The 23232-nt window shown below is 42.1% G+C and overlaps 2 protein-coding genes across 2 annotated transcripts in view; one reads left to right on the forward strand and one right to left on the reverse strand.

The window, feature by feature from the left end:
- Positions 1-1406: 1406 nt before the first annotated feature.
- Positions 1407-12593, reverse strand: nrn1a (neuritin 1a). The gene is made up of 4 exons (XM_034572097.1): positions 12498-12593; positions 6495-6642; positions 1711-4125; positions 1407-1664 (listed from the first exon to the last, which is right to left on the reverse strand). Exons 1-3 carry the CDS (start codon positions 12550-12552, stop codon positions 3897-3899), a joined length of 432 nt encoding a protein of 143 aa, XP_034427988.1. The 5' UTR covers positions 12553-12593; the 3' UTR covers positions 1407-1664; positions 1711-3896.
- Positions 12594-17649: 5056 nt separating this feature from the next.
- The window catches only part of LOC117753753 (coagulation factor XIII A chain-like), a 7194-nt gene continuing 1611 nt past the window's right edge, over positions 17650-23232 (forward strand). The window contains exons 1-14 of the mRNA XM_034572063.1: positions 17650-17667; positions 18256-18330; positions 18441-18543; positions 18713-18889; positions 19473-19721; positions 20188-20306; positions 20393-20500; positions 21035-21209; positions 21438-21576; positions 22016-22119; positions 22194-22282; positions 22456-22609; positions 22916-23025; positions 23099-23232. The exon at positions 23099-23232 is cut by the window's right edge and continues 32 nt beyond it. Coding sequence (XP_034427954.1) covers positions 18277-18330; positions 18441-18543; positions 18713-18889; positions 19473-19721; positions 20188-20306; positions 20393-20500; positions 21035-21209; positions 21438-21576; positions 22016-22119; positions 22194-22282; positions 22456-22609; positions 22916-23025; positions 23099-23232 — 1715 coding nt within the window. The 5' untranslated portion in view covers positions 17650-17667; positions 18256-18276. The remainder of the gene's footprint in view (positions 17668-18255; positions 18331-18440; positions 18544-18712; positions 18890-19472; positions 19722-20187; positions 20307-20392; positions 20501-21034; positions 21210-21437; positions 21577-22015; positions 22120-22193; positions 22283-22455; positions 22610-22915; positions 23026-23098) is intronic.

Genomic DNA, 23232 nt, shown 5'->3' on the forward strand with positions numbered 1-23232 from the left:
ATCAAATGTTTTTATTTGAGATTTTGAATATTGAATTGTTTAGGAGATCTGATATTTTTCCATCAGGTGAGATCACGTGTTTAAACGTCATAAACAAACGTGTTTCTCTCTGTTCTCTCCTCCAGGTTGAACATTATAATTATTATTCAATTCATATTTTCATAATTAGATGTTAAATGTTTAGATGTGGAAACAGTCGCGTTCACGTTTCACCACATCCATATTAATGTAGAAACTCGCCGGGAGCGCGCGTCCCCTCGGGAGCCCGCAGCACGCAAACTGCGGCTCTGGTGAAAAACGCGCAACAGCTTCATTCAAAGTCAACGAAAAGACGCGGACACGAATTTACTGCTGCAGGAAATTCACTGAAATAAAACCCGAGAAACACCGAGGCCGCAAAGTCTCACACGGGCACGAGGATTCAGTTACTCTGTCTGTTAAAGCACTAAATATTAAATAGTCTCTTTAAATAATAAAAGTGAGATGATGTGTGTAATGAAGTTCATAACGGAGGGTTCGAACGTACAGACTTTACAGACCGTTTGAATATGGTTTGGTCTAAAAGGTTCCATCCTTCAGATCATAAGACCATAAGATCTCAAATAATCAGCTGAACAGATGTTAAGACTTCGGCATTAATACAGATATATTTGAGTTATTTTAAACCAATAAAACAGTCCGGATACAGTTGACCTTGGAATATTAGAAATATTCAATATGGAATCAGCTGCTTTTTCCATTATCCTGTTTGTGCTGTTGTTTAAAATCTCCTCCTGCAGCAGGAACACGAGATTATAGATTTAATCACCGTTGTTAAAATACCACAAAACGAAAAAGTACAGTTTACAGTTTGTCTTGATCAATACTATTTGTCCTTTTACTGATATTTCTCCTGCAGGATGGAAACAAGGAGAATTATGGGATGTGTTTAAAATGCAGGAATCTTATAGGACTGTTTGGTTTGGTTTCCTGCTGCAGCGTGAAGAGCAGTTTGATGTGGTGTTTCCTGAACTGAACAAACATCTTCTACATCAGGACCATCACCTCCTCCTCCTCCTCCTCCTCCTCCTCCTCCTCCTCCTCATCCTCCTCCTCCTCCTCCTCCTCCTCCTCCTCCTCCTCCTCAGAATCGATATAGACTGAGTGCTGAGACGTGTGGCAGCTCAGGGACTCTTCCTCATTAATAATGAATCTACTCCAAATCCCACTCTCTGTATGTGTGTGTGTGTGTGTGTGTGTGTGTGTCTGTGTGTGTGTGTGTGTGTGTGTGTGTGTGTGTGTGTGTGTGTGTGTGTGTGTGTGCGTGTGTGTGTGTAATAAGGATCCATCATCTTGAAAGCAACAAACCAAACTCCTCATATGAAACCACAGTTTTATCCCCTGATCAAAACGACAACACACACTTCTTTTCAAACATTAGTCATTTTATTTATTTAATCTTTATCATTTTAGCAATCTTTTCTTTTTTCTTTTAAATATCTCAGTAGACTTATAATTTGTATCAATCTTCTGTTAAAACTGTCTGGGATACTATTTATAATAGAACTTTTTTATTTTCTCAAAATCCCTTTGATATACATATTCTCTTATTTAGATGATTTTTGGAACAAGTCCTTTTTTAAACGTCATAACGCGACATCCCCATAAAGGAACAAAGAGACGAACTCAGAGACGAACAGAAGAACACGCGTTGAGCCTCAGCAGAGAAACTCCTCGACGCTTTACGATGCTACTGTTGGGACTCGGCTGTTTCACGTACAGACCTAAAATACATCACCTCTAAAATCGTCTAGTATGAATCACCGCAGATGAAAAGGGGGGGGGATGTGCTCAATGGAAACAGTCGTATCGCTCTTCAGCCACGGTGTTTTATTATATATACTTTTTATTTGTAGCTACACTGGCCATGAAGTCACTGCGTTGTATTGCTGTCAACTTTTCAAAATAAAATCTAATTTCTTCCTTTAACCCACAGATTCATTCATTTCTAACACAAGGATCTGCCGAGCGGGGGGGTGGCCAACAGAGGCATGATGGGAAATCAGCCACCAACATGGATACAGTTCGGTACGGGATTGAAGAGATGAGATTTCAGGAAATGAGCACAAAACTACTTATTTACTTTATGAGACATTCAAGTTGAACAGTTTTATCAATTAAATCAGCACCAAACTGAAACGCTCATTTAGCCACATGCTAACTTCAGCTCTTCGCTAACCTGGAGTTTAGCTCATTTAAACAAATGTTTTAACTTCAACCTTAAAACTCAACTATTAGCTAACATGATTCTACTTTAGCTTCCGAACTGAGCTGTTAACTATGAACTAGACACAACCTGTGTTCACCACTTCTCTTTATCTTTATTTAACCCAACCCGCGAGCTTCAGCTAACACATTAAACTGATCAATATGTTTAATCACTCAAATCGCCAGCTAGCCTTTAATGTGTTGCTGAACTGAAACATTAGCTAACCTCACTCGCTCTGTTTTAACTGGTCTACTTTAGCTAACCCACCTGAACCGAAGCTAACTTCACACAATACATTTCTGCTGCTAACTCAAACCAATGGCTAATCTCCATCGATTGCTTTTAGCTATAAGACAAACTGTTAGTTAGCCACCCACGTTTTAGCTGCCTTTGATTTTAATTGTAAACCAAAACGTTAGCTTAACTGAAGCTAATGCTAATCTTTTTAGTCAAGCCAAATTAGTTGGGTAAGTAAATACTTTAAAATCTTTAGTGAAAAACAGAATATGTTTTCCATCACCAGCGATAATCAACATTTCCGTTTGTGCTCATCTCCTGAATCGAGCTGAAGCGACTTGACGCAGATCATCAGTCTGAGCTGAGGACGAGAAGCAGGCGTTGAACTCCACGTCGTCGGAGCTCGCGGAGTAAACGCTGCTGCGTCACAACAGGAAGTGGCAGAGCAACATTTCTTCAGCTGGGTTTGGTTGTAGCCGTCTCAACAACCAAGTTTAAAACCCTATACGTTTAAAAACATGCCCCCTGCAGGCTCACAATGAACTGCAAGCCACGCTGCATGGGTCCACCGCACTGCTGCTTTTGTCAGAGCCACAGATTTCCCCGTTCACCTGTACAGGTGGAAACTGACCGGATCACCGACTGTGACGACTCCAAACAAACAAATTCCAGTTGCTGCTAAATGTCGCCATGAGGAATAAAAGCTTGTGTGACCGTGGCCTGAGCACAACGAACAGAGAATACAAACATTACATCAGCATCGAGCATTCAGTCCGTCAAACCCAGCAGCGCAACCGAGTCGGTGCAATAAAAAAGGAGAAACTGTCCGTGATGGAAATGAGGTGACGGCTCTGAAATGGACTCCGGGCCTTGGCTTGTCGTATTGATTTGATGGCGTTAAGCTTGGCCTGGCGTACACGTGAAGATGTGCCTCCGGCTATAAGGGAACCTAATATACAGCCTGACACTGTGTCAGCACCCTGCAGTCACATGGTGGCGTCTAGGCCGAGCCCACTAAACATCAATAATTCATGGTTGACTTTAATACTGTGTAATTCCACGATTGTAAGTGGCCAAGAATCCATCAAATTTTCATCATTGTCATCATTTCAGCTCAACGGCTTGTTGAATATTTCATGTCGTCGCCCGGGTCGGGTCAGCGTGTGATTGGATGAGCGCTCCGGGAGGACGACCTGCAGATGTCCCAGGAAGTGTCCCCCGCCGTGGAGTGATGCAATAATTAAAATCCGTCTCGGGCGTAGTTTTCTGGTGATGGATTCGAACTCAGTCCAGGAAGTCGTATTTTCAGTATCGAAGAGCAGCTATCACTCTTTTTCTATTTTCTTTTTTTATTTGGGTTTTTTCCGTTTTTCTTCTTTTCCCTTGTGTTTTTATGTTTTCCTGGTATCTGTTAAAACGCCAGCCAAGTCAGTATGGTGGGCAGTGCGGTTAGAACCCAGGCGAGGCCCCTGGCGTCGGCAGATCTGGGGGCTCCGTTGCCGCCGCCACAGAGTTCAAACAAACTCCCACGGAAATCCAGATTGCGGGACTCCATTTTCAGTTTCTCCCAGAGGTCCGTCGCTCCCTCCTGGCAGTCGGCCAGCGCCGTTGTGGCACAGGAGTGGAAGTTATCCCAGTAACTGGCAGGAGAAAACACAGCAGGCGTTAACACCACAAGCTCATGACGGCACTGGGAGGCTGGTTCTAAGCTGGATGCTACTGAGGAGGCAGAGCCAAGAGAGGAAGTCATCCCAGGAAACAAAGCTCATGAAGACACAGACGGTGAAGAAACCAGAAACTGCAGAAAACCTCCAACCATAACTACACTTTGTGTCTCATGAGCAGAACGATATTTTATATAATTCTCAAACCCAGTCTGAGAGAGAAGAGGTGTTTGACTGCGTCTTATAACAAATGAAACCTTCAGTCGGAGCAAGGAGACGAGATGATGACGTAACAATGGACGTCTCCAGCATCTTCATGAAAACAAGTAGAATAAGAGTAAAACTGGGTTCGAGACAAAGACGTGAAGTCAAATAAAAGTCTGACAACATTAAAAAAACGTTCCATTGTTATGATATAAATTCATTTCTTGGACTAATTCATAGATAAACTCTCGTCATCTTTTCTGTCTCTGTCTCTGGAGCGTCCTCTCTGCTTCAGGAAGACCAGTCCCTCTCTACCTGGGATGGTTCAAATATTATGGCTGACAATCTTTCATTTCAGAAATTTAATCAGATTTGACATCTGGATCCAAACCCCCCCCCCGTGTCCTCTCCTCCCTCCATCCTTCTGCCCTTCCTCTTTTCTTTCCTTATATTACCTCCTTCCCCACCATACCGCCCTTTTTCATCTAAACTCTTCCTCCTCTCTCCCTCGTTTCCTTTCCTCTCCCCCCCCCCCCCCCCCCCCCCCCCACGAGTTCTTTTGAGAGTTTAATGTTTTATTCACACTGAAGCATCCTCCTCTTTTTTCTCCTCTTCTCATCTCTCACTTCCTCTTTGCCCTCATTTCTACTCGCCTCATTTGTTTTTATAATATTTGTCTATTTTTACATATTTTATTTCTTCTCTTTGTCTTTTTTTGGCCTCTTCTCTTCCTCTGCATCTTTTCATCTGTCCATCTTTTTTTTCCCTTTCTCTGCCCAGTTAATGTTAGAATGACACCAGGCTGCTCACTGACGCATGCTGCGACACACACACAGACACACACACAGACACACACACACACACACACACACACACACACACACACACACACACACACACACACACACACACACACACACACACACACACACACACACACACACACACACCGTATCTAATCCAATCTTCCAATCTGCTCTTATTGATGTTGACCTCTTGAACCAAGTCGTGTCGATGCTTCATCTCTGAGCAATTACCGTGTGTGTGTGTGTGTGTGTGTGTGTGTGTGTGTGTGTGTGTGTGTGTGTGTGTGTGTGGAGGCGTATTAACGCGCCCCTCCTGCCTCACCTCAACACCACTGTGATGGAGCCGTCACTGAATTAAAAAATCATGTGTGTGTGTGTGTGTGTGTGTGTGTGTGTGTGTGTGTGTGTGTGTGTGTGTGTGTGTGTGTGTGTGTGTGTGTGTCTGTGTGCAGGGTGGGGGCTTCTTGCTCCAGTGTGCCATCTGGTGCCCACCCGGCTCGTATGGTGGGATGAATGTGTGTGTGTGTGTGTGTGTGTGTGTGTGTGTGTTGGGGGGGGTCAGCTGTCTAAGACCCCCCTACCCCCCCACCACCACCACCTTCTCCCTCAGGGTCTTTGCTTAAATTACTCATCTTATTTTCTGTGTTAAGAGTCGAGAGAGATTCACTGTCACGTGCACACACTCAGGGTGTGTGTGTGTGTGTGTGTGTGTGTGTGTGTGTGTGTGTGTGAGTGTGAGTCTCTTATTAGCAGCTTTAGCTTCAGTAATCTGGGACGATGGATGTGATCAGGTGGTGGATCCTGGGATCTTTGTTTCAGAACATTATGATTTCACAGAGAATAATTCATGAATCTTGATGAAATGTCTTCAGGACTGATATTAATGTGATTTGGTGCAGATTGACTTTAAAGTTTCTATGGTTGTGAATCCATCCGACATTCTACTGACCCTGAATTTGATTATTTTTATGTTGAAAGTAAATTAGTTTTTAAAAAGAAAAACGTATTAAACTGGGCTCTTCTTATAACTTGTATTCTGTGTATGTCGCACACTTTATACATTTTACAGTATCTGGATGTGTAGAAGTGATTAAATCGCATAATTCAAAGTTTAAACCCCTGAGAGAAAATACGGAGGTGGACAAAATATCATGAGCATGTATACAAACTAAAATGATCCCAGTGATTAACCTCTGGTCATCTGAGAGTTGTGTTGTTGTAATAGACTGATGATGATGATGATGATGGTGTTTTGTGTTTTCAGGCGTCTGCTGCTGCTCCACCTGACGTTAGAAACCGTCTCTGACAGGACATGAGGACTTTGAGGGAACGTACGTGCAGATCTTGTGCAGGTTCTCCCTGTCGTCCAGGTCCTGGGGATAGTTGGCCATGTTCTCCCCCAGCTGAAGCAGACAGTCCGAGAATCCTTTAAACACCGAGTCACATTGACCAGCGCTGACCAGCACCGTCTGCAACACTGAGACTGCAGGAGGAAGAGGAGGAGGAGGATGAAGGTGGGACAGGAAGAGAAGGAGGGAGGTAAGGGAGGAGGGGAGAGATGGGAGACTTTTAGTTTCACCTTCGTCATATTTTATATTCTAGTGGTTTCTGAGCTGATTCTCAGTATCGAGTGTTGAACATCATGATTCAGTGGAACCTCCTCGTTCTTGCTGCTGCGCTGTACAGTCACATCCTCCTTCATCTTTACATGAGCTCAACATTTCAACATTTAGAAAAAGCTCCAGCTTTAAAAGCTGCTGGTTCATGCTTGTTTAATTGTCTCTTGTCAGGAAGTTTACGTCCCCACTTAAAGAAAAGCTTTCGCTTCCAATGTTATTTCAGTGTTTTTATATCTAACAAATGTAGAAGTTTTTGTTTCCTCTAATAAAAAACAACACTGATTCATTCTGAGGAGGTGAAGAATCTGCACCTGAGAAAAGGTAAACTGTGAGGTCAAGTTTCTAGAACAGATGTAAAGATATATATATATATATATATATATATATATATATATATATCTTTATATATATATATATATATAAAGAGAGAGAGATAAAATAGAGATGTAAAAGACATGAGCCAAACAAAAGAGTCTGTGAACCAATCCCGAGTCTCTTTGCACTGTTAGAAGCTGTCGTCACGTGGTTATTTAAAGTTTATGGATTTGACGTGAGGCCGCAGCTCAGTGTGAATCGGATTCATTTATTCTAAACATTCGGGTGTAAAACGTCACCACCTTCCCTCACTGTCCTGTAGATGTCACTGTTTCCACAAACTTGTGAAGGACACGTTGACATTGTGATCCCCCCCCCCCCCCCATCCACTGACACTGCTGCTGTTTTAAAAGAGCAGGAACCAAATCTGAAACACACGATTCTACAAATACTTCAAATACTGACCAGTATTTGTATCACCGTGTGTGTGTGTGTGTGTGTGTGTGTGTGTGTGTGTGTGTGTGTGTTTGTGTCTGTGTGTGTGTGTGTGTGTGTGTGTGTGTGTATGTGTGTGTGTAATCAGGCACTAATTCACTTTAACAGATAGAGAATTTAACTGTCTGACACGCCTCCATCCCCCTCGGACAGTCACATGTACACAAACACGACACACATCTTTACATGACCTTTGTTACCTCTGTGTGTGTGTGTGTGTGTGTGTGTGTGTGTGTGTGTGTGTGTGTGTGTGTGTGTGTGTGTGTGTGTGTGTGTGTGTGTGTGTGCGTGGTTCGTTAAGCAGGGAATGGGGCTGATTGATTGGTTTGGATAATAACACGCCTGCTGTCCGGTTCCACTCGATCAAACTGTGGACTAACACAGCATGACGTGTAGGACGAGACACGGCTGTTACAGGGGGACGGGTGTGTGTGTGTGTGTGTGTGTGTGTGTGTGTGTGTGTGTGTGTGGGTGTGTGTGTGTGTGTGTGTGTGTGTGTGTGTGTGTGTGTGTGTTTGGGGGGTAAATTACATGGAAACTGACAATATATTTATTTCCATTACGTATAATATGTAGATATATATTCACCTGATCAGTAAATATTGTCTTTCTGATTGTCGTATTATAATTTAACTTCATGTCCTGGTGTTTTTATGATTTTATACCCTGGAGAGTTTTTTCTCGTCTTAACCTCAGACTGTTTATAAAAATGTTCGTAGACTCCGGGTCTGTGAAGTGAAGCCAATGTGGAAGAGCCTGAAACCTGTCTTCTGTGTACTGACCAGCAGGGGGCGACTCCTCTGGTAGTTTCTATAGAAGTCTATAGAAAGTGACTTCTCACTTTATAACGTCAGGAAACATTCAGGAGTTTCTGTCTCAGTCTCTAGTTTCAAGTCTTCTTCAAACAGCTGATGTTCATTTAGTGAATTATGATCATTTAGAGTCAAACAGACCATAAAGCACCGGATGTGTTGGGGGGGGGGGGGTACCACAGTGTGATTGACAGCTAGTCCCGTCCAATGGGTGCAGGTGTAGGTGTAGGGGCATTAATAATAATAATTAATAAAGATTTAACGACTGAGAGAAAAGATGAGACTGAACAACAATGTTTTCCTTCGATCTTTGACCGAAGGAAAAATCTGTACGACTAAAATGATTATATATTAAATGTGAACTTCCACGAGCTCCATCATTTCTGAAAACATCAGCAGGCGTGAATTCTGAAACGTGACTGTAAATGAAGTCATCATGAATTGACTCTGTTCTCTGCTGCTGCTTCGTCTCGGAACATGATCCACAGATTATGTTTCATATTTGACGTTTAGAATAAAAATCTAATTTATTTTAATGTCAAAGATCTAAAGACTGAAGGAGCTGTGACATCACAGGGGGAGGTCACGTGACCTCTCTGAGGGAGGAGGTGGACAAAGGATGGACGGAGATCCAGGGTGAGTTTATTGTTTCCTGTTTGTTGAAGGTTTCCATGAATCACACGAGCAGCTTCTGCACCTCAACCTCAAAGAGATTAATACACCATAAAGAACGTGTTGTTGTGAAGGCTCCTGGTGGAGGAGGGGCTTCCTGAACATCTCACTGTCCACAGAGGGACTCAGGAGGGGAGGTTCCTCTCTGAGCTGGACGCTGAGGTTACACACTGATTCATGTTCTACACATTTAGTTTATTAAGGCACATGACGGTTACACTGATCCTAACCTACCATAATATTAATATAATATAATATAATATATAGCAACTTGTTTGTGTTGAACAATATTTATATCTCCTACTCTTTAATAATTTTAAAAGAGCTCGTGTATAATCCACACAGTCACTGAACATCTGCAGAATTTATTCAGTATTTATATAATAATAATAATAATAATAACAATAATAATAATAATTGTGAATCATCATCATAATAATTAAGTTTAGATTTGACCTCATAATATTCTATTTACTTGTAATATGAGAAGAAGCTGTTTAGTTTTATAATCTATTGAAACATTCAGGATGTGTTTAATGAATCTGAAATATCTTTTTTTATCTTTTTACTTTTCTGTATTTAAACACACTGTTATTTCTCTCGTGATTTATTTTGGTTTGACGTCAGTGAGTTAAATGTTTTAATAATGTTCCTCTAATATTCTTATTTAAACTGATTTAGAATTTAATATTATATCGAAATATTCATTTTAATAAGAAAATAATAATTATATGATATTCATTAAATACAGTATCTGTAAAATAGAATCAGAATGAATGAGTCTCTCTGTGTGTTGGAGACATTACATCATCACTTCTTCTTCTCTGCACCAATTACATCATTATTACTGGTTTTATCTATCGAACGGACCAATCAGCTTCCACCACGGTCTCAGGAACATATGAATGAATGAACCCGCCCCCCTGCGCTGACCCGCTCAGCAAACCCAACGCACCCTCAGTGTTTTACTCCTTTTGATAGATTATTGAAAATGTTCAAATGATCGATTCACTATCGATCAAGACTTTTATTATGAATAAAACATCTTTCATTTGATTTCTCATTTATTGAACGTGTGATTTTTTGACATTTTCCGTCTCAACACGCGTCATTTTTTATTTTCTTCTTTTCTAAAGATAAAACAATAACCTTAAATGTTTTAATATTTCATTTCTATTTTGTATATTTATCATTTTTGATGTTCAGAGCTGCAGCTCGTTTTATTCGTTGTAATTCACCTCCGTAGTTTTATTCTCACTAATCGTTTCATCTCTTATTTTTCACGCAGTATTTTGCGCACATTTCATTCTTCGTCCTGAACTCAGTGTTTTTATCTCTTTATTGTTTTTCCATCTGAAACCAGGACTTCATCACACGCACATGGGCGGGTGCGCGCAGAGCGTTAGTTCACGCCTCTCATCCCATCGGGCACGCTCACACTCATTCACCCCTCCACGCACACGCACACGCACACGCACACTGCAGTGTGCCAGAAGCAGCGTGGACTCTCCTCCACAGACACACCCACCTCAGACACACGAGGCCATTTTTCGCGCGTAAAACCCCAAACATCAACCAATAAAAAACAATTAATACAAACTAATACAATAATTATCGACAATAATCTGCTCGAGTTCCACCAATCAGGAACAGGCAGGAGTGTCACGTGTTTATGAAGATGTGTATTTTTAAGGAGGCGTGAAATCTGCTGCAGGAGCGCGCCAAACCGAGGCTCAGCAGCCAATCACAGGGCGGCATGATAAATACAACCAAACCGAAAAGAGTAATAATAATAATGATCATAATAATAATAAAGATAATGATAAATATAATGATAATAAATATAAAAAGTGTTTGCGTGTGAAATACAGAACAATTAATGGATTAATTAGATTTTCCTCCATGTGTCATAATTAATGTGTTAACATAGAAAACAGGAAACAAATGTTTTCACTCCTTCATCTGAACCTTTATCACTTCATCTCTCTCCCTCTCTCTCTCTCTCTCTGTCTCTCTCTCTGTCTCTCTGTCTCTCTCTCTCTCTCTCTCTCTCTCTCTGTCTCTCTCTCTCTGTCTCTCTCTCTCTCTCTCTCTCTCTCTCTCTCTCTCTCTCTCTCTCTCTCTCTCTCTCTCTCTCTGTCTCTCTCTCTCTCTGTCTCTCTCTCTCTCTCTCTCTCTCTCTCTCTCTCTGTCTCTCTCTCTCTCTCTCTCTCTCTCTCTCTCTCTCTCTCTCTGTCTCTCTCTCTCTCTCTCTCTCTCTCTCTCTCTCTCTCTCTCTCTCTCTCTGACTCTCTCTCTCTCTAACAATAGCACTGAGGAGGATTCTGCGTCTTGAATAATTCAGCATCTCTCTAATAACACGCACGCGCGCGCACAGCCTCGTTATGCAATGCAACAGCAGAGAACCATCGACTCATGTGTTTTGTTGGTTCCAGGTATTAGACGGACCCGGGGGGAGCAGACTATCTCCTGCTGCTGCTGCAGTGAAACATGAGGCTGATTTATCTCGAGAAATAAAATAAAACGTGCGAGGTTTATTTCGTGCACGAGGCGGATGCACAGTGGCTGTTGCGCGCATGCACATCGAATATAAAAAGGTTTTTTATGACATTTTGTTTCCGTCTTTTCGTTCCGACTGTTTTTTAAAGATCCGAGATAAGAAAAGATCAAATACAATTATAACAAATAAAGTAAAAATAAATCAGCTGCGAATCAAAAATCTAAATAAAAGTATAATCGTGTTGAGGCTGTTCGCACTTCTCATCCGCGGGTTTTAATCCCGGACAGCGGGTGTGACGGAGCCGCTGCAGCCCCGCACTCATCCCGCACATCCCGCACATTCCGCACAACGTCCAACACGCACCGACACGCACCGACACGCACCGATGTTTGGACCTTTTCGTTTCTCCTGATGAACGTTGAGTCGAACACTTCGTTTTTCTGCAGCTTCTCGGATCTAAAATCCTCTGAAATCCAAAGAAATCTGGATTTCATCTCAAACCAGATTGAAATGTGTAAATTAATAACATCTTCAGTTTGGGACGGGGGGGGGGGGGGGGGGGGGGGTTGGGCATTCCCCTCGTTAGCACACGCACACACACATGCACGCACTCGTGTCACGCACACACTCCACATGTGAAGAGTAGCTCCGTTTAAACGAGTCCCCACAGCTCCGTTAAAACAAGACAAATAATATAAAGATCATAAAAATCATCTTCATCATTAATCTGAACGAATTTAAAAATAAAAATCACAAGAGATATTTGAACCAGATCTTTCCTCCGTTTTCACACTGACATAAAACAAATTAAACTCTGGTGTTAAGCAGCGACACAAAACGATCAGAAGGTTTTAAAGCGAAGCAGCTGATGAAGAGTTTGTCCTGTAATAATAAGAAGTGACGAAGATGATGATGAAGGACTCACAGATGTGCAGAGACAGGAAGACTGAGACACATCTGGAGCAGCAGGTCACTCCCATCCTCTGCGTCTCTGCAGATTCACAAAGTTACAGCCGCTCAGCAGCTGCGCATTCTCCGCAAACCGTCCGCAAACAGCTACATCCACACGCCTCCTCCTCTTCCTCTGTGTTCTTCTCTTTATTCTTCTCCTCCTCCTCTACCTCTCTCTCTCTCTGCTTCTTCTTCTTTCTCCTCCTCGGTCGAGCTCGAATCTGCGACTGCTCCTGTTTTTACTCTGAGGAGAGAGAGAGAGAGAGAGAGAGAGAGAGAGAGAGAGAGAGAGAGAGGAGGGGCTCCCTCTCTCTCCTCGATCATCCATATAATAATAATAATAATAATAATAATAATAATAATAATAATAATAATAATAATAATAATAATAATAATAATAATAATAATAATATCACCCCTAACCCTGATTCGTTACATGTTTGAACCAATAATAATTTTTAGAATTTCTCCTGATTTAAACGATCAGTTCATATTTCTTTATTCTACACTCACTCGTTTTTCATTTTATATTATTATTATTTACTAATTTACCAAACACACACACACATGCGCTATTCTATTTAGATTAGATTTGTATTATTTTGTGTAGATGTGTAGATGTGATACGTGTCGTTTTGCAGGACTCGTGTGTGTCTCTGTGGAAGTTGTGTGTCTCTTTGTGTAGTTTTCTCTTCAGTCTGGTTCTTCTCATGTAGTGAATCCTGTTGTGTTGATGTGTTCACTTCCTGGGAGAGGATCACGTGACTGAGCTTTATTCACTGATCAGTTTCTATTGGACTCTAGTTGAGTGAAGATCAGAGGAAGTTGATCCTTGTTAACATCTGTGACACAAATAACATGTGATTGAGTGATTGATTGATTGATTGATTGATTGATTGATTGATTGATTGATTGATTGATTGATTGATTGATGCAGAGCTGCAGCTTCAAACTCCATAAATCCTCATGTTCACTCTATAAGATTTCTGTAAAATGTTCACTTCCAATGTCTGTGCAGGGAAACACTATGATACCAATGTCCGCCTGCAGGCGGCGCTACAGGATAAATCACACACAACAGACTTGTAGTAAAATGAACGAGTACAAAGTATGAATGGAGAATGAAGCTGCAGCCTGAGGACTGTGCACTGACATATGAGATGTGTGTGTGTGTGTGTGTGTGTGTGTGTGTGTGTGGGTGTGTGTGTGTGTGTGTGTGTGTGTGTGTGTGTGTGTGTGTGTATGTGTGTGTGTGTGTGTGTGTGTGTGTGTGTGGGTGTGTGTGTGTGTGTGTGTGTGTGTGTGTGTGTGTGGGTGTGTGTGTGTGTGTGTGGGTGTGTGTGTGTGTGTGTGTGGGTGTGTGTGTGTGTGTGTGTGTGTGTGGGTGTGTGTGTGTGTGTGTGTGTGTGTGTGGGTGTGTGTGTGTGTGTGTGTGTGGGTGTGTGTGTGTGTGTGTGTGTGTGTGTGTGGGTGTGTGTGTGTGTGTGTGTGTGTGTGTGTGTGTGTGTGTGTGTGTGTGTGTGTGTGGGTGTGTGTGTGTGTGTGGGTGTGTGTGTGTGTGTGTGTGTGTGTGTGGGTGTGTGATGAATGTGGGGATCTCCTGCTGACGTCAGCTGAAGCTCAAACATACCAACTCTCTGCTGCTGCATATTAACACACATGTTACCCTGAGGCGATGCAGCACACACACACACACACACACACACACACACACACACACACACACACACACACACACACACACACACACACTGGAAAGTTTCAAATTAACTCGAATTTGAAAAAATTAAATAATTGGACAGACACTAAATGGCCATGTGTGTGTGTGTGTGTGTGTGTGTGTGTGTGTGTGTGTGTGTGTGTGTGTGTGTGTGTGTGTGTGTGTGTGTGTGTATCTGACCTTGTTGTTTTGACTTTGTCTGACCTTCCAACACAATCTCTCGTCCAATCAGAAGTAGACTCTCACCTCCTGTCCTACTTACGACTCTTTAAAGAACAGTGTCGGGTGTCATCAGTGACTCCTGCTGGCAAACGGGTGGAACTGCAGGACCTGAACAGACACGCCCACTCTCACTGCCTCCATTTGTTTCTCCAGTCAGTGGCTCCATCTGCTGGTGGAAACATGTAACAGCAGTTTGTCTTCATGTAGTTTTTGGGACATACAGAAAGTCTCCGGGACCCGGGGCCTCGTCTCCTGTTGGGCCCCTGAACCCGAGGAGCCTTGTTATTATTAATGCTATTATTATTATTATTATATTATTCTTAGTAAACCCTCTCAACATGACCTATTTCCTTCTGTTGCTTCCCTGCAGCCTGTCCGTCACAACACAGACAGATTTATGATTTATCAGATTGTTTTTACTGTGACACAATAAACTCACAATGTTCACAAAGTGACAACATTGTCATGTATCATCTTTCATCATCAGTGTCTCACTCTGAAACGATGGAACTGGAAGTGACTCACAGACGTGTCTCCACTGTGGAGACGAAGCAGAGGACTGATCAAACTGTCTTCAGTCAAAGTTACATCAGAGTGAAGCTCATTGAGCTCAGTGTCTGAGGTTGTGAGTTCAAATCCCAGGTTATGTACAATTACTCCGCCCATCGCTGCTTAAAGCATCTTTCATTTCTTTTTCATCTTCTCTCCTCCTTCATTCGTAGGTCACAGAAAATCTGCAGGTAGACATGACCTTTGACCTTTGACCTCAGCTGACCTGCTGTTTCACACCTGATGGTTGAAGTTTCACTTTCACAACGTTTTAAAAACGGATTCAAAACTTTATTTTATTCAATAATAAGTTTTACTTTACTTTTTACTTTTTGGACAGAACTTGTTCTCTAAGAATAAAAATATCAAACTAAAGTGTTTGTTTGTCGTCCAGATAAAACTGATAAAAGCTTTATTAAATACACACTTGATTATCTTCAGACTCCTGTCGTCCTCTCTTATTTATCAATGAGCCCTGAGTGTGTGCGTGTGTGTGTGTGCGTGTGTGTGCGTGTGTGTGTGTGTGCGTGTGTGTGTGTGTGCGTGTGTGTGTGTGTGCGTGTGTGTGCGTGTGTGTGTGTGTGCGTGTGTGTGTGTGTGCGTGTGTGTGTGTGTGTGTGCGTGTGCGTGTGCGTGTGTGCGTGCGTGTGTGTGCTTTCTAATCCCTGCAGGATAATTACCGGCTGCCTCGTGCACAGCGCCTGTCGAGGCTGTACAGTGGCGGCGGTGGCGGCGGCGGCGGCGGCTCCCCTCAGGGTATTGACTCGTGCTCTCGAGGTGGCGAGGAGTCGCTCGCTCTGCGGCTCGGAGTCGCTCGACATCGTCTCTGGACCAAACCTCCGGGGAGAATAATTCAATACCTTGTTGTGTACTTTTACATTGACATCCTCGCCCTGACCTTTGACCTCTGTCACCGGCTTAGTCTTAAAACATTTCAGCTCTGATTTAAACACTAAGTTTATAATAATGTTTATTATCATTATTAATATCAAACGACTCGTCTTCATGAGTTTCAGTGAGAAATGATGGATGTGAAACAGGTTCCTGCCTCGTGAGCTACAAGATGTTTCATCTGATTATTTTGTTTTTAAATCTGATTTGTTGATTAAAGTTTATTTAAATGAAGATGAAATTCAGATTTAATGTTGTTAAGTGTCAGCAACACGACTGAGGAGCACAGCGACCTCTGCTCTCACTTCCTCTTCCTCCTCCTCTTCCTCCTCTGTTTGGAGACAGGTCGACCTCGTCTCTCAAGCGTTTCCTGTCAAGTTAAGATCTGACTCAGTTCTGCGTCGGGTCAGGACGACCGGGTCGAGGGCGGAGGAAGTTAGGAAACGTCTTTTCAAGAAAAAATACAAAACTGACTAAAATTGCACAACTTTCTGTTGTTTCAGATTTTTCAGAATCTCAGGTTTTACTGACGTGGCTGGAATCGAACTGTCGGCACTTTGGTTACATTGAATGTTTTAAAGTGGATTTAAACGGTGCAGCTGTCGTTACTTTAATGTAAACGGACTTAATGTAGCTGCACTATGATTAATAAGCTGCATCGTCTCCACATCATGACTCCGACTGCTGGACAGGAGAAACTTTCACAGACGGATCAACATGACTCAGCAAAACCAAACAGCCCAGACGATGACTCAGCAGGTTCAGAGAAACTGGTTAAACTGGTTATAAATGTATCAGTAAGCATAGATCTATGATAATAAATAAATACATATATATGTTTAAAAACAAATGTATATGTTGAAATAGGAAATAAAATTGTTCAGGAAATAATAAATAAAGGTATTCATTTATTTAAATGCTGCACTTCTCTAAGGAAACCTGATGGAAACGTGTGAACGAATATCACTGGTTTGTCTCTTTGTCACCGTTTCCTTTATGTTTGCTTTCACTTGTGAAAAGGTTTTTATTAATGTTCCAAAGTGAAATCAATCAGCTTGAAAACAGTAAAAGTTATATTATATGATGACTGAAGGAAAACTGGTAAATCATAATAATAATACACTTTATTTATACAGCACAAAGTTACAAAGTGCTTTACAAAGGGTTAGGGTCCAACAAGATCAAATATGACAGAGTCAATAATACAAGATTAAAAACTAACAAGACCCCGATAATAATTTACGATTTAGAGTCAAATGAAACATTAAGGATGTTTTAAAAGAACGATGTTGAACCGGATGAATAACAAGATGAGATTTGAGAAGTGACTTAAAAGATTTCTCTGAATCTACGAGTCTCAAAGTTCCAGAGCTGGGACTTTATTTAATATTCAATATTTTGTTCATCTTATTTTAGATTTGATCGTTCTGGGCATGGACGATACCAAACTGACGTGTGTGTGTGTGTGTGTGTCTCTCTGTGTGTGTGTCTCTCTGTGTGTGTCTCTCTGTGTGTGTGTGTGTGTGTGTGTGTGTGTGTGTGTGTGTGTGTGTGTGTGTGCAGAAACAGGAAGCAGTGTGTCTCTGTGTGTGTGTCTCTCTCTGTGTGTCTGTGTGTGTCTCTCTGTGTGTGTCTCTGTGTGTGTCTCTCTGTGTGTGTCTGTGTGTGTGTGTGCAGAAACAGGAAGCAGTGTGTCTATATAAACTGAAGCCTCAGTTGCCTTTGATCTTCTCTCCACAGACAAACCTTCTTCTTCTGAGCGGTGAGGTATTTCCTTTTTTCTTTATAGAAATGTTTTTAAATGATGTATATTAATTTGTATCTGAACGTTTTAACACAGCAGGTTATTTAGAAAGTTGTCTGACATCATGTTTGTCGTATGTCAGGGAAACTTTTGGATTCATTTTTAAGTTTTATTCAGTTTTTTAATCACGAAAAGGTCAATTTATCACAAAGCGTTTCGTTAATGATTCTAAACTCATAAACCAGAGAGTGATGCAATGACTGGTGTTTAACTGGAGATAATTCTTTTATATTTTTTGTTATACTTCTACTATTCTTATTTAAAAGCTTAAATGTCAATTCAACTTATAAAATATTAATAATAATGATACTGTATGTTTATTTTGGTTTATGTGAGTTTTCATTTTAATGCTGCGAATGTATTAATATTCTATAAAAAGCATCAAAATCATTTTTACATTAAATAAATTCTGCCTACATTTATATAAAATATTATTTTACATGTTTTAAATGTCATATTGACACATTTATTGAGTCATTTATTTGTTCATATTTTGGTCTTCTATACAATTCTTTAGAATGTGTAATATTTTTTTTATTTCATATATTTTTCTGTCCAGTCAACATCATGTCTCGTGAAACCAGCGAATCCACCACCTACAGGGGGCGCTACAACAACCCGGTACCACCCACAAACTAAAAACACATTACAATTCATTTTGAGCCAGAAAATAAAACATTAATTTCTTCATTTTCTTTCTTTCTTTAATTGATCATTTTTATTTTCTTCAGGTGCCGAAGTCCAACCTCACGATTGAAGACGATAATTTTCCAGAATTTGAACCTTTCGGGGGCGTCGGCAGCTCCGAGGCCACGCCCAGAACATCTTCTGAACGTACGAAATATTAGACTCAATTTGTTTGATTAGACAAAGTAGCTTTTAGAAATAGATTTTTTGATGAATCTGTTTCTTCGTCCACGTGAAACTTTAAAGTCTTTGATCGTCTGAGGATAAACGTCTTGACGAAGACAAAGGATGAAAACGTTGTGTCCGTGTCTCGCAGCGTCTCTGTCGGTGCAGAAAGTGGACATGTGTCAGGCCGTCAACGAACCAAATCACTTCACGTCCGCCTACGACACGGACAACCTGCTGGTCCGGCGCGGGTGGGAGTTCGTCATCAGGATCACCTTCAGCCGAGTGCGCACGGAGGAGGACGACTTCCAGCTCGAGTTCCTGATTGGTCAGTCTGAATCTGGATCTCATCTCTCAGCCAATCAGGTTGTGGAACCAGATTGAACCAGAGTTCTGATTGGAAGGCCACAGCTTTTTAAACACTTTACTATCACTATGTTCAATTTTATTATTATTATAATATTATAATAATGTGTTTTTCACCCTGAAAATAAAAAATATGAATTAATAAAATAATTCTAATGGAATCTTAATGGAAAACATTCAGGCTACAATAACGTTTCCTACAAAATGTTTTGTGCTTTGTATGAAATTTGTTTTACGGCATCGATTAAATTAATAAATTATTCATAATGATCTCTTCATTTATGGAGGACTGGCACTGCCAAAATTAATAATAAAGAAAGAAACAAGTTTAAAAAAAACACAATGAATTAATTTATAAAGTGCAATTTCATTTTGCTTCTGTATTTATTTTACATTGTATTAATTTACAAATGTATCTATTTATTTAACTATTACATTTTTAGGTTTTTATATGTTGATGTTTTTTTTGTAATTAACTCAACAAGCTGTTGATGATGATGATGCGTCCTCTTCTGTTTCCTTTCCTGTTTCCTTTCCTCCTCCAGGCTCCAACCCCGCTGTCACTAAAAACTCCAAGGTCATCGTGCCGTTCGGGTCCCGTGTTGGCAGCACGTGGTTGGGCCAGATCCGGGAGACTCAGGGGGAGTCGCTGCTGGTCGGCATCACCCCGACGCCAGACGCCATCATGGGGAAGTATCGTATTTATGTGGCCACCAAGGTGAACGGCGGCCTCCAGAGGACCAGCAGGGACATCAGCACCGACATGTACCTGCTCTTCAACGCCTGGTGTCCCGGTACCTGCACTCACCTTTTACTGCCTCCTAGTGGCTGAGGGAAGAACTGTCTGAGCAGGAGTGACCAGGGAGTTAAGTGCTGGTGTCATTGTCCCGCCCACACAACCTCCTGACCAATCCTGAGTCAGTCTCAGCTGTCAATCACGACGTCTCAGCCTCTTTTTCTATCATCAAATAAGTGATTCAAACCAAACTGATCAGAAACACTTGAACAAACATCAGAGAGAGAAGAACGAGCTGAAATGACAGAAACATCTTTACAAACATTTATTTAACGTCTACTTTGATTTGTTAGTTTGGTCCATGTCCCATCTGCTAACATGGAGCAGGAGTTTATGACCTATCCCACAGCCAGCCACCAGGGGATGATCCAGATGTTTGGGCTTTATTTTTGGGAGCTGACACGTCGTCCATCTTTGTTGAGGTTTTACTAAAGAAGAGATTCTGACTGTTTTCATGTTTGCAGAGGACATTGTGTATGTCCCGGGTGAAAACGAGCGCAGGGAGTACGTCCTGAACGACCACGGTGTGATCTTCCAGGGCAACGTCGGAAGTGTGTCGCATCGTAACTGGATGTATGGACAGGTACGCACACGCACACGCACACGCACACGCACACACACACACACGCACACGCACAGTTAAAGTGAACATGTTCTCCGTCTGTGCAGTTCGAGAAGGGCATCCTGGACGCCTGCATTTCCATTCTGGATGCGTCTCTGATGCCGATCACTGACCGAGGCAACGTCATCAAGGTGATCAGGAAGGGATCGGCCATGGTGAGAGCATCGAGCGGGAAAACTGTAAAACATTGAACCATTTCACAGGTACAATTCATTTCAAAGGTCCAGGACGTTGCTGCTGATTTCCTGGAAACTTTCCTCATGTTATATAAATTAGAAGAAAGGAAAATGAAGAAGATTTAATTATTGAAGTTGTTAAAGGTTCAGTGTGTAGAGTGTAGTGACATCTAGTGGTGAAGTGTCATGTTGCAGCTGAACACCCCTCACCTCACTGGCTGCCTCCGTAGAGAGGACCCGCTCCAGATGTTAATATAAAGTGTGTAAATATAAAGTTTCTAAATGTCAAGTATTTTAATATAAAGTATTTAAAAACAAAGTATGTAAATATAACGATTCAGGTGAAACAAGTGAAAACAACTTATTTCACATCAACAGACGGAAACCAGGAGAAGTTCATTTGATCAAAGTTAGTTTGATTCAGTCTTGAAGGACGAATCGTCCCGAGTTCGATTCCTGTTGATTTATGAATGTCTGACTCGCCTCTGACCTTTGACCCCTCTCCTCCCTCAGGTGAACTCTCAGGACGATCAGGGCGTGCTGGTGGGGAACTGGAGTGAAGACTTCTCCATGGGCATTTCCCCCACGTCCTGGACAGGAAGCATCAAGATCCTGCAGCAGTACGCCGAGACCGGCGTCCCCGTCTGCTTCGCTCAGTGCTGGGTGTTCGCCGGCGTCTTCAACACCTGTAAGAACACAAGCTGTCTCCATGACGACCAGGTTGTGTCTGACGTTAAGAGAAACACAAACAATAGATATTTATAGTTTTCTACATCAGGTTTAAATGGAGCGAAGCCACAAGACTTTTTAAAGTTTTTCTCAACCAAAGTTGATTGATAAATATTCAAAGTTTTGAATCTGTTTAATTCTTTATATTATGTATATTTACTTTCATACGATCTTCTTATCTGCTCAGTCCTGCGCTGCCTCGGCATCCCAGCGAGAGTCATCACCAACTTCTGCTCCGCTCACGACAACACAGGAAACCTGATTATCGACCTCATCTTCAACCCCGACGGGACGCCGGACCAAGGCAGCACCACGGACTCCATCTGGTCGGTGACACTTGAACAAGTTATCAACACTGTTGGAAAGGAAACATTTTACTGAGGTCAAAGTACAAATAGACACAAATGTACTCCAGTGAAAGTAACGATACCACATTAACTTTTCTACTTGGGTAAAAGTAAGTACTTGTTTTTAAATACACTTTAAGTATTCAAAGTAAAAGTACTAGCCTCGTGGGCGGGGTCTAATGTTACCTGCCCACTCTGATTGGTTCTTCTCTCATAATTGAGTCATTTTAAAACTATAAAAAATAATAAGAACATGTGATGTAAAGTTCAGTAAAAGTGAAAGTACAGATATTTAATGATATGTGTTGTGGAGTAAAAGTGAAAGTAACTGAAAGTAAATCTACTTAAGTACAGATACATGAGTAACAGTACTGCGTCACATCCCTCCAGTGGACAACAGATGTCTTCTGTCCTGTAGGAACTACCACTGCTGGAACGAGGTGTACATGGTGCGTAACGACCTCCCAAGTAGCCTGGGAGGATGGCAGGTGGTGGACGCCACGCCGCAGGAGACCAGTGATGGTAGGAGGGACAGGGGGCGGGGTCAGGGACACACGTGGTCCACAGGTGATTCACTTCCTGTGCTTTGTTCTCAGGACATTTCCGCTGTGGTCCGGCCTCGGTCACTGCCATCAAAAACGGTCTGCTGTGTCACCCGTTCGACTGCGGGTTCGTCTTCGCTGAGGTCCGTTTACCGAACGTGTTTAAGAACAAGTTTTAAGATCTTCTCTTTTCATGACATGAAAATACAAATATTCAGTAATATGTATAATAATAATAATTAACTCAGAGGGAACAGTTACCATGACAACATCACTGATGATGAAGTGTCGTGATGGCGTCATGTCTTCGCTGCAGGTGAACAGTGACGTCATCTTCAAGAAGCGAGATGAATTCGGAGCTTTGGTTCCGTACAGGATCGAGAAGAATCACGTGGGTCAGGCTCTTTATACTAAAGCTGTGGGCAGCTACGCAACCAGCGACATCACACACACCTACAAGTATCCTCAAGGTAACACACACACAAGTATCCTCAAGGTAACACACACACAAGTATCCTCAAGGTAACACACACACACACACACAAGTATCCTCAAGGTATCACACACACAAGTATCCTCAAGGTAACACACACACACACCTACAAGTATCCTCAAGGTAACACACACACACACCTACAAGTATCCTCAAGGTAACACACACACACACCTACAAGTATCCTCAAGGTAACACACACCTACAAGTATCCTCAAGGTGTGTGTGTGTGTGTGTGTGTGTGTGTGTGTGTGTGTGTGTGTGTGTGTGTGTGTGTGTGCAGACACTGCAGAGGACAATCTGACGATGAGTCGGGCAGAGGAGTACGGTTGTGCGAGGGATCACTCGGATCTGTCCGAGTCCGAGCTGTCAGTCATCATCAGTGTTGACCAGGTAACGTACACGTTGAAACGTTCACATCCTGGTATCACCCTCCCCCGTCCTCTGACACCCCCCCCCTCTGCAGGCCATGGTGGGCCAGGACCTGAAGCTGGTGATGGATTTCCATAACCTGGGTGAAGTCCCCAGGAACATCAACGGTCACCTGTCCGGGTCGGTCGTCTTCTACACCGGGATCCAGGCCAGTCAGTTCAAGGACGA

This window comes from Hippoglossus hippoglossus, chromosome 20 (assembly GCF_009819705.1).
Source record: "Hippoglossus hippoglossus isolate fHipHip1 chromosome 20, fHipHip1.pri, whole genome shotgun sequence".
NCBI lineage: Eukaryota > Metazoa > Chordata > Actinopteri > Pleuronectiformes > Pleuronectidae > Hippoglossus > Hippoglossus hippoglossus.

What these genes read in the sequence shown, in the direction of transcription:
- nrn1a (XM_034572097.1), bottom strand. Translation starts at nt 12,552, where the DNA reads ATGGGAGTGACCTGCTGCTCCAGATGTGTCTCAGTCTTCCTGTCTCTG. An exon ending in CTTCCTGTCTCTGCACATCT is followed by an intron (nt 6,643 to 12,497) that starts GTGAGTCCTTCA and finishes TTCCTCCTGCAG; the next exon opens with TCTCAGTGTTGCAGACGGTG. An exon ending in AACCTGCACAAGATCTGCAC is followed by an intron (nt 4,126 to 6,494) that starts GTACGTTCCCTC and finishes TTCTCCTGCCAG; the next exon opens with TTACTGGGATAACTTCCACT.